Raw genomic sequence first — 10184 nt, 5'->3', positions numbered from 1 at the left:
GACTCCAACACCACTTATTTGATGCCACTGTATAAATCGCACTACATAAGTTATTGAGAGTTGTAAAAACCAGAAAAAAAATTTAATGTGACGTTGAAAATATCAAATAAATTTGTCAATTTTTTGGTAGGTGTACTTATAAAAGAACTGTTCGAAATTCTTATTCAATTTTCAATCATTTTTCTTTTCAATTATCTTCCGTCACAGCACGAAGTGCAGTACTTGGAAAAATGCGATTAATACTGTTTTGCTTTGGTAATCGTAATCAAACACAGCTGACATATCTCGAGTGAAAGAACAAGAGGCAATTATGAAAATTTTCTTTGCCATTAAATCGTCATTAAGTAGAATAAAATATCACAAATGTTCGTTTAATTGGCTGCATAGCCGAGTGGTGAAGGCCATGGCTCGACGTTCGAAAGGGCGCCGACACCGCTCATGAGCATGCCGTTGTGTCTTTGGCAAGACACTTAAACGCATGCCGTCGATTGTGGAGTGGCACTCCTTCGACTATACCCCTTGATTATAAGTAACGGTACGCTGCTCTAGAGAGAAATGCCGACGGCCCTTCTTGGGGCAATGGCCTGCTGAACTGAACTTGCTCAATTCTTCCGTTGGAAGGGTAAAGATGGTCCCACAATCTATTGAGCGAGGGAATCTATTCTTATTTGCGGATTTTCGCACTAATGAAAGTAAAGTGGCCAATGCCTTCTTTGAGTGGCATTTTCTTCAGAAATTACACTTACTCAGTTCATTACCCCAAAGTAAAAGTGATCGATGTTTCTAATAACAGCTTAAATCGGGTGTCACCAGAATTGCATAATTCAAAAGCAAGCGTCTTTTCCTTCAATCCAATATCGTTCAAACTATCAGTCATAATTCGAGTTACATAATGGAAAGATATGGTTCAGTAGATAACTCTGTGTAGGTAGAATGTATAGTTGAATAGAAGCATAGCTTAGTCTTTCGAATGCTGAAAACACTTGTTTCGTCTCATTCAAAACTCTGCACCACAGATCTTGTGTTACGTAACTTCAATAGTTTTATTAAACGAACTGTCGCAGAATTTTGCATATATAAACATTTCTCGAGATCATAAATACAAAAGAATTACTAAGTTGATAGAAAGTGCAGAAACAAAAAATAAAGAAGGCATTTGACAAGTCAATGTCGGTTTTTACATCATTTGCTTACCAGTTAAAGTTCTGAGCACTGCTAACAACTAGGCCATTGTGAAAGATACACCGATTTTTAGCTGTTTAGGATTGAACTGATCCGAATGAAAATAAGTTTGTTTGCATACTGCTGACTACGACAAATGAATAATAACTTTTGCAAATAGTCTTTTCTATTATAAATATTGAGTCCAAATAGAAATAATTGTACTTACTGTACAAGATAATTCACCAATTTGAATATAATTTACTTATACAGTAATTATCATCTCTTGTCTCACTTCCTAGTAAATTCTTTTAAAAACTTTTTTTTTTCTTTCGCGCAACGCTCAGAGTTCAAGAAACAACAGCACACAGTCAATGACTGTGTGAATGAGAGAATGGCCTAATACGCTCAAAATATTTTGGTTTGCTTGCAGGTAAAGCAAGGTTACCTTTAGACTATACAAACGCTCAGAGAAAGTTTGAAAATGATTTTTTTTCTATTTATACAAAATGTTTCCAAACTTTTCATTTCTTGAAGGTTTTTAGAAAAGTCATATTCCGAAACATTATCTGATTATGTTGAAGATGGCATACTACAGCAGTGACTTATATACACACTCCTCTTAAACTTGAATCGAATTTGAAACATAAGTCTATTAACAACTTCATCATGCATTTCAATCTAAACTTTACCCAGATATTTAAACCACCTAAAAACTACAAAAAAAGGATTGACTTCACTTGGTTTGCTTTTGGATCTTTATCCTCGGACTGACAAAGCCTTTGATAGGTTATTCTTGGCATTTTCGCATGCTTCTAAAGGCTTTAAACCACAGTTGACGTAAGACCTGTCACCGAAATTGGCAGACTGAGGTTTCTGAATGTGTTAAAGCGTTCTTCTCGAGGAATTATTCCCTCCACTATGTGCCGCTGATTGGAGAGCAGTCCCAAAATGCGTTGCTTAAGCGCACACCCCGAGAACCAAACCAGCGCCACTTGATCTTGAATCGTGTGCTTCATCACTGAGCTAACAAGTCCTAAAGTTCCAAAATCTCGTGATCAAATGAAACCACTTAAAAATTTGGAAACAATAAAAGATATAGCGATCATAGACCAAACATATGTTCTATGTACTTGATTTATGCTTGCACCAGCCGCTACACAGCTTTCATAGCCTTTTGCTTCCAGTTCACTGATGGCACACGCATGATAACGTTGGCATTTTGTGTCACAAGGGACAGGGTTATATGACACTGAATTGAAAATATGATAATTTTTCAACAGTTGATTTTCCTTACATCTTTTACAACGAAAGTTAGCGTTTTTCAGGCTTTTATACAAGTCGCCCATAGTTAAAGGGTTGAGGTCATTAAGTCCATAGGCTTCTGTTGCTCTGTATTCCGAAATCCAATCACTTTTCCCATCGCTGTTTGCTTTTTGTAGATCCAAGTAATATTGTACATAATCCTGAAATCAAGCATTGTAAAATTTTACTCAAAAGTAAATAGAATTTTAATTAGTTCCTCTGAATATTTTTTCTATAGATTAATCCACATGTACTATAAAAGGTCTTTTTAGCTTGGTTAAATTACACACAGTCAACATCTGTAGCTCAAAATGTTACATATAAACAATTAAAAAAAGATTAAACTGTTTGCATGAAAACATTGGTAAATGCAAAGTGTCCACTGCTTTGTTTGGCTTACCGTTGGTTGCAATGTTGTTTTGCTAAATTCAAAAAGTCTTATTCCTGGATTATGTCCTTTGTTCCGACTTCCCGGAGCCTCCACTCCTCGAGGAGATACTCCTGGAGCGAGCCACAAGCTTGATAACTGTCGACATCAACATCATATTGTTTACAGTGGTTCATTATGGTCTATGGACTATTTCACGGTAACAGCCAAAGTTAGGGAATGTAGATAAGACCTTTATTCCGGGCAGTTAGCACAAGGCTAAGTAGCTTACCACTAAAATAACAACCCAGACAGCCACTTTATCTGGTCCAGATCTTTACCAGGTCGGGTATGGATCTGACCAAATCTTTACCAGATCTGGGCCACATAAAATGGCTTCCTGAGAAATAATTGCGATTCGCTAATCGCTAACCATAACGGTATAGACTCCACTCTAATCATTAAGATACCATAGTAAACATAGACTGTACACATAGTTAACTATACATCGTATGATATATTTTGATCAACGTACAACGTACAGATCTCGGTTTTTCTTATTGGGAAATAGCATCACACTATGTACTTTTTACTTTTCCAAAATCAGCTTTTAAAAATTCAAATTTTCCTTTTACAAAACTTAAGTTTCTGTAAATTCAATCTGATGACTTACCGTAGATTAGTTAATATCAGCTACTTGTGAGTGAATATACAACAATATCATGTATCACTTTTCAGTTTTTTATAAGTACGGTAGCCTACAGTCGTTTCATTAGACAAAAATTTTGGTTTAGTTTTGAATCTACCCTCGAACTGACAAAGCCTTTGATGGATTATTCTGGCAGTTTCGCATACTTGTGGAGGCTTTGAACCACTGACGCATGACCGGTTGCTGAGATTGGCAGAGTGAAGTTTTCTGATTGTTGGAGTGTTGTTTTCTGTGAGCTACTTCATCCACTAGGTGCCGCTGAATGGAGAGCAGTCCTGAAATGCGTTGCTCAAGCGCACACCCCGAGCGCCCCTTGATCTTGACTCGGGCGCATAATCATTTTCAAGCTTTGCTTTACGGTAACGTGTAGCCTAAATGTTCAATGTATTTCTTACCGCATTTCCATGTTCATTGTTGAATATACGGAAACTGTCAGTATGCTGGTGGCCAAAAAACTGACCCGCAATTCGATCGCTGTATCGCTTGACCAGCTCAATGTATCTAGCGTTGTATTGTGGATGAAGCCAAGATACACCATCCGCCAACTCATAATAGCCAGGAGGAAGATGCCCAATGATGAATGTCTGGGCAAGCATAAAAAATATTAGAAGAGGCTAATGATAAAATTTCTGTTACAGATAAGATCAAGTAATAAAAACAAAATGACAGGATTTTTGAATAAGTGCAGTGAAGAACACTTGGTTTTCGATATGTTTTGTACTGCGCTTGTTTCATATGGACAGCATGTTTACGACTGCTCAATTTTTTCAGCTGTTTTAAACCGAATATAGGCTACAGGACTTCTTGCTTTTTGTTTCTTGCATTGATTTTAACTAAAGTTGAAATGTTTGTACAGGTGGATATTAGTGAACAGTCAATTTTGTGACAAGGTTGTTGAAACAAAGGTTAATTTGCTACATTTTATAACTTAGAAAGTTATGTAAAAAGTGTGAAATATTTAACAAGAATTTACGCAGTAGCTTACAATCATGCCTCGATATTTTATGTTCATTTCTACATAAAGGTTGTCACGTTTTCACAATCAATTTGCTTTTTCATCTTACTTTGGTGCCTTTATGGGAATTTTCGAGAGTACTTTTTAGAAATGCAAACTGACTTCCTGGGTCTGTTTCTGCAGATATGTTGATGGCTTTGTTGCCGGAATGCCAGAGATTGGTGTTTAAGACTATAATCTGAAGATTTGGAAACTTTTCACTTATTCCCGAATAAAATCCACCTTATAACAAAAAACAAACTCATCAAAATAGTTCATTCATAATCTTTTTGTACTGCAAAGATATTGCCATTACAATTGCAACATCTGTATCAGACTCTGAGGTCGGAATATGTAGGCCTACCAATCATCTCGTGAAGCTTTGTTTTAGCGTTAACACATTAGAGTTAGACATTCTAAGCATGTTTTTTTAGTAAAGTTAAAAAAAATTTTAATACATAACAGTTTATGAAGCCTACAAAAATTTCAAATAATTTAGTAATTTACTAAATAATGAAAATTTTTTCACAATGTCAATTGTTTCTACATTTACTGGATGATATGTTTGAATAATGTTCAGGTCTGAAAAATTGCAACAAACGTATAAAGAAGTAGCAGGTTTGAAAAATGAATTAGGCCTACAGTAATCCAGGCTTATTAAGCTCACAGTTAGGCCTAATGGCCTACTCCCTTACTGAAAATTAAACCCACTTTAGTCGGGTCCAAAATTACTGAAAGTATAGGAGTGCCAGAGAGTCGTCCCCAGAATAATCGGCCTAACCGCTTAATAAGCCTAAAATCATCCAGTGTTGAGGTGGGCTTAATAAGCGGAGGCTACTGTATCAAGTAAGATAGATTGGAGGGCCGGCAACAAAATGTATTATTTTACTGCAGTAAAAATATATGTTCTTATAATAATTGAAGCAGTTTATCGTAAAGATTGAGATTGATTGAGCTATATTTTGACGTCACATCAATTTCTGTTGATTAAGATGCTTGGTTGCACCATAGTTGCACGTAGACTTTAACGCCATCCATCATTGTGCTTAACTGGCAGGTTACATACAGTACAGTGTGTAGGCTAATATTTTCCACATTTTCAATCTTACACTTACCATCGGAAAAGGTTACTGATTCAATCGTACTGAACCAATTGTCCCAAATACGAGCCACACTTTTTAAGAAAGAGCTGGAGCCGATGGGCATCTGGTTCTTTGGAAAATGATCATGATTTCCAAGTGCGGCATAAACTTTAACGTTCGGGAAAACTTTTTGTATGAGAAGGGACACGTTTTTAATAGATTCCAAAACTAAATCTTCAGTCAGATACCGGATTTCATTCTTTGCACTTAAGATGCTGTCTCTGTTAGAAGAACGATATATCATATAAGTTGGAGTAAAAATTAAATTTCACAACTGACATATGTTTATAATGTTTATCATCTGATTTGGACAGCACAAAATGTAGTGCATAAGTTTCTCTTAACCTAAAGGTTAACTGGCTCCATTAGCTTGTTTACGTCTTCGTGGCAGATTTGGTAATTTTTGCACTTCAAATTACGCAACATTTTTGAGCAGACGCGTGACGAGTTGCCACGTGGACAAAGCGTCAGAAATTGCAAAATTATTTCTCAGAGCAAGGTCCAGAAAATTTGGTACAAACTCAAATGACTAATGATGCACCAAAACATAAACGCAAAAAAACGCAGGTGAAAAAAGCAGTCACTTTTGCAATCTCTTGCTTCAAGTGACTTTGAAAGCATTAGCCTAACTGGTTGTAGAGCAGTGGTCGGCAACCTTTTCTAACAAAAGAGCGATTCTTTTACATATTTTGGCAGATATGACCAGCTGAGAGCCACAAAACGTAATATATGTGTTTCAAGTAGATCAGACCACAGTTTCTTTGCGAACAATTCTTTTTTATGCGGTCATCTCTATCTGTGTAGCCTACGGCTTTCCTCACTAACAATCTATTGAGCTGCCACAAAACTAGCAGCATTGGTGTGGGGCATGGGGCTGTTATCCATTTATTGAAAGCTTCCTTACTCTGCTCCGATCTTTGCATAAGTTGCAATACTGCCTACTTTAACTAATCTCTAAAATGGGATAATGTACAGCAAAATTAATGCTCTATGGCTGTTCTGACAGTGCCTTTTGAAGTTACTTATTTTGGGATTTTTTCCCACATAGGCTATTAAGCATGCAGATATGCCAACATCATTTTCTTGAATGCAAAGTTCATGTTTATGTCCAATTGTCTATGCTGAGTAACATCTCTGTTTTCGCCTAAAACTTTTCTCTTTTTTATTTGTCCATGGCTACTGATAAAAAAGGGTATGCTGTTCAGTGTTCACGCCAAAAGCTGTAAACTGACCTGATAAAGTCAAAACTTGAATAACAAACTTGTAAAAAAAGTCTATTATTTTCTGACAGAGTATCACTCGATCAGAGTTGGCTCATTGCTGCATCATCTTGCACAACTAGTAAACAATGTTTTGATGACTTTTTTTTCATTATCGCAGTCGAACGCTTAGCTTAGGCTATACCAAATCATGTCAAATCTGGAGGGAGCCGCTTCAGAGGAGCTAAAGAGCCGCATGCGGCTCCGGAGCCGCAGGTTGCCGACCACTGTTGTAGAGGATCAATTAAAGTTATTGAAGTCTTGTAGGAAACATAAACTTTAGGAATGTGGTTCAAGAGATTCATTTATTCTCCATCGATGCTTTTAGGCAAACGCTACTGAATATTGTAATAGTCAAAAGTTTATTTCGATTGCACTATAACAATACAGTAAACATATATATATATAGCAAAATACATCACGTAAATTTATTCTTAGTCATTGGAAACTGTGTTACTAGAACTACTTTAAGCTTTTAAAAAATATGATCAGATTGATGTTTTATATTTCCGTTTTTGTATCTTCGTAAAATGTTACAGATCATTAATAGCATGCTTGAAGGTAGGTACGTACATATACAGTACAATGCTTTCTTGTCTTGCCTTTTATTTTGACTAAATTTTCAACCAGTAAAAATAAGCATGGGTGCAACAAATAAAAACACAGCCCACCTCAAGTCGCTAAACAGTACAAAAAAACCAGGACTGTTAAAAAAAATATTTCGATGAAGTTGCAGATAAAAACGATATTTTTAGTTTTTATTAAAGTTAATTTGTCCTTTTTTGATTTATTTTGTTTTAAATCTTAAACTACTTGGATTTTTTATTCCTTTAAAAAAGAAAACGAAACGCAAAAGAGTTTCAGAGCGGAAAAGTGCCTGAAATTTAAATTAATCAGCCGTAGGCTATTTCCAAAAATTTTTAGACAGCAAAATCCGTCCTTTTTACATTGATTTAACGTCTGTAAACGTTAAATCTATGTAAAAATGACAAATTTGCTCTCTGGGTTAGTATTAGGTTTTGTAACAGTCGTTCAAAGCAAACATTTTTTGAAAATCTTCCAAAACAAAATGGGAATTTAGTTTTAACCCATTTTTTTTTGTTTTCTTCTTGTTTTATTTCTACATTTATTTTTTGATGAAATCAATGTCCTGTTATATATTATATATATAATATAAAACTCAAACAGGTTAAAGTTTTGCGTGTACGGCTTTTTGATCAGGATTAATGTTGCTGTATGGATCAAGCAATGGTCTTACCCTGTCCATAGAATAAAGTCTGGGTCTGGGAAGATGGATTTCATGCCGTAAATTGAAGAATTGATTAACCTCCACGGCGCGTCACATCTGCATGAAAAGAAAAAAAATCTTCATATTGTCATGATAAAAATACCATAAATGCTTGTACTGCGTTGCATCAAATGGCTTGACGTCAAGTAAACAATTTACTTAAAAAAGGCAACAGGCAAGAAAACCACACAGCATTGCTCAAAGAAAATACATCAAAGTAATACAGCAAAGTCTAAATAAGTGAGATATTTGCACTAGATTGGAAAACAAACGGTTATTGCTCTGTAAGTGTCGACAATATAACCAAAATGGCTTAATAAATGGTTGAAAGCTTGTATGGTAACAAGTTCCTTATCGGGCTTTCCCACAAAACTCGTGGTTTTTCAGCCAGTTTTTAAAATTGTTTCCGCATTGGTAAATTGTGTTATAACCACAGATAGTGCAGTCCATGGACAATGTGAATGTGAAGATCAACAGTTTGCCTGCTGTTTTTGTGGTTTGAATTAATTAGTGGAGTTTGATGATCTAATCTTGAATAGCCGAGTCGACTGCATAGCCGAGTGGTGAAAGCGCTGGAACGGCAATCGAAAAGGCGCTGGTTCGACACTGCTCAAGAGCATGCGGCTGTGTCTTTGGCACGACACTTAAAGGCATGCCTGAAGGTGGACACAAAGATTGGCTTCCTTGCCTTCCCGTCCACTTAATCTAAATCTTCAACCACCAGGTGTAAGCCTGGATACGACAAACAAAAAATCTTGAAGAGTGGTAACAGTTCGAGCATGACAAGATGAAAGTTCTATTGGAGCTGATCCATTTTTTAATAATTTATTACTAACTTTTGTCCAAAATTTACCTGTAATCCCCATAAGGTCCTGGTTGTATCGGGATCTCTCCGTTAGATGAAGGACACACGCTCGATCCACGTTTGTGATGATTATAATAAAAGTCTAGATGTAAATCACTGATGTGCCAAAATCTTCCCGTAGAGGAAGATGGCAGTAAGCGTTCACTGTTTTCCTTCCCACCGTTCTCAATATGCTTGTTTTTTTCTTTTTCTTCTACTGACAATGGGGGCAATCCCCCTTTGTTATCGATGCCTTTGTTATTGTAATTTTTCTTGTTCATGTCTTGTGCCGTTGCAGATTGAGCTGTGAGAACGAGCAAGTACAAAGAAGCACACATGTATCTTCTCATGATCATATTTTTTTGCAACTGTCTTACACTTCAATTAACTAATGTTTATATTATATTGCATTTGTATTTTCTGGAAAAATAATCTCCTTGTTATTCTTGAAATAAAGGATTACCAAGAGTTATTTAAAAAAGCTATAACTTTTTCTTATCTTGGACATGTCTTAACTGAAGATGGAAGCAGGCCCAGATTTAGGGGGGGGGAGGGGGCAGAGGGTGCAGTTGCCCCGGGAGCTAAGCATTAGCAACGGTGAGGGTGATTTTCAAGTTACCTTGCAAAGTTTTTCGCCCCCACGGCGCGAAAAAACTTTTTCACGGGGGCCCCTCGATCTAAAAGTGCCCAGGGCCCCCCCATCAGTTAAACTCGCCTCTGGATGGAAGGTTTGACCATGAAATTCTAAGTTACAAAAACTGCATTTTGGAAAATGAAAAGTGTTTTAATCAATCAAATTTAAATTTAGAAATTCGTCAAAGGATATTAAAATGCTTTATCTAGTCAGCCCTTTATGCAATTCTGTAATTCGGACAGTGTCACAAAAAAATGAAGAAACAGATCGATGCCTTCGAGCTCTGGACATACAGGCACATGTTAAACATTTCATGAAAACAAAAGATCATTAACGAATATAACGACGAAGTATCATTCACATTCAATTCGAACAAAATTCTCTTACAAATAGTCAAAAGAAGAAAACTACGGCAAAACACTCTACTAAAATCATTAATAGAAGAGAAAACAAATGGTAAAAGTAACAAAGGCACATCAAG

At 36.2% G+C, this 10184-nt stretch overlaps 1 protein-coding gene across 1 annotated transcript; it reads right to left on the bottom strand.

Annotated features, from left to right (window-relative positions):
* Window positions 1–1046: 1046 nt before the first annotated feature.
* LOC145784776 (acid sphingomyelinase-like phosphodiesterase 3b) lies at window positions 1047–9483 on the bottom strand. The gene is made up of 7 exons (XM_082596628.1): window positions 9079–9483; window positions 8196–8282; window positions 5652–5899; window positions 4607–4779; window positions 3938–4126; window positions 2867–2992; window positions 1047–2627 (listed from the first exon to the last, which is right to left on the bottom strand). Exons 1-7 carry the CDS (start codon window positions 9423–9425, stop codon window positions 2220–2222), a joined length of 1578 nt encoding a protein of 525 aa, XP_082452754.1. The 5' UTR covers window positions 9426–9483; the 3' UTR covers window positions 1047–2219.
* Window positions 9484–10184: the final 701 nt, after the last annotated feature.

The sequence above is a fragment of the Aplidium turbinatum genome, chromosome 15 (genome assembly GCF_918807975.1).
Source record: "Aplidium turbinatum chromosome 15, kaAplTurb1.1, whole genome shotgun sequence".
NCBI classification, from domain to species: Eukaryota; Metazoa; Chordata; class Ascidiacea; order Aplousobranchia; family Polyclinidae; genus Aplidium; species Aplidium turbinatum.
Note: the sequence above shows the minus strand (reverse complement) of the source record. Positions and strands in the feature narration are given on the sequence as shown.

What these genes read in the sequence shown, in the direction of transcription:
- LOC145784776 (XM_082596628.1), bottom strand. Translation starts at nt 9,425, where the DNA reads ATGATCATGAGAAGATACATGTGTGCTTCTTTGTACTTGCTCGTTCTC. An exon ending in ACAATGAACATGGAAATGCG is followed by an intron (nt 2,993 to 3,937) that starts GTAAGAAATACA and finishes TGATGTCGACAG; the next exon opens with TTATCAAGCTTGTGGCTCGC. An exon ending in AAACAACATTGCAACCAACG is followed by an intron (nt 2,628 to 2,866) that starts GTAAGCCAAACA and finishes GCTTGATTTCAG; the next exon opens with GATTATGTACAATATTACTT.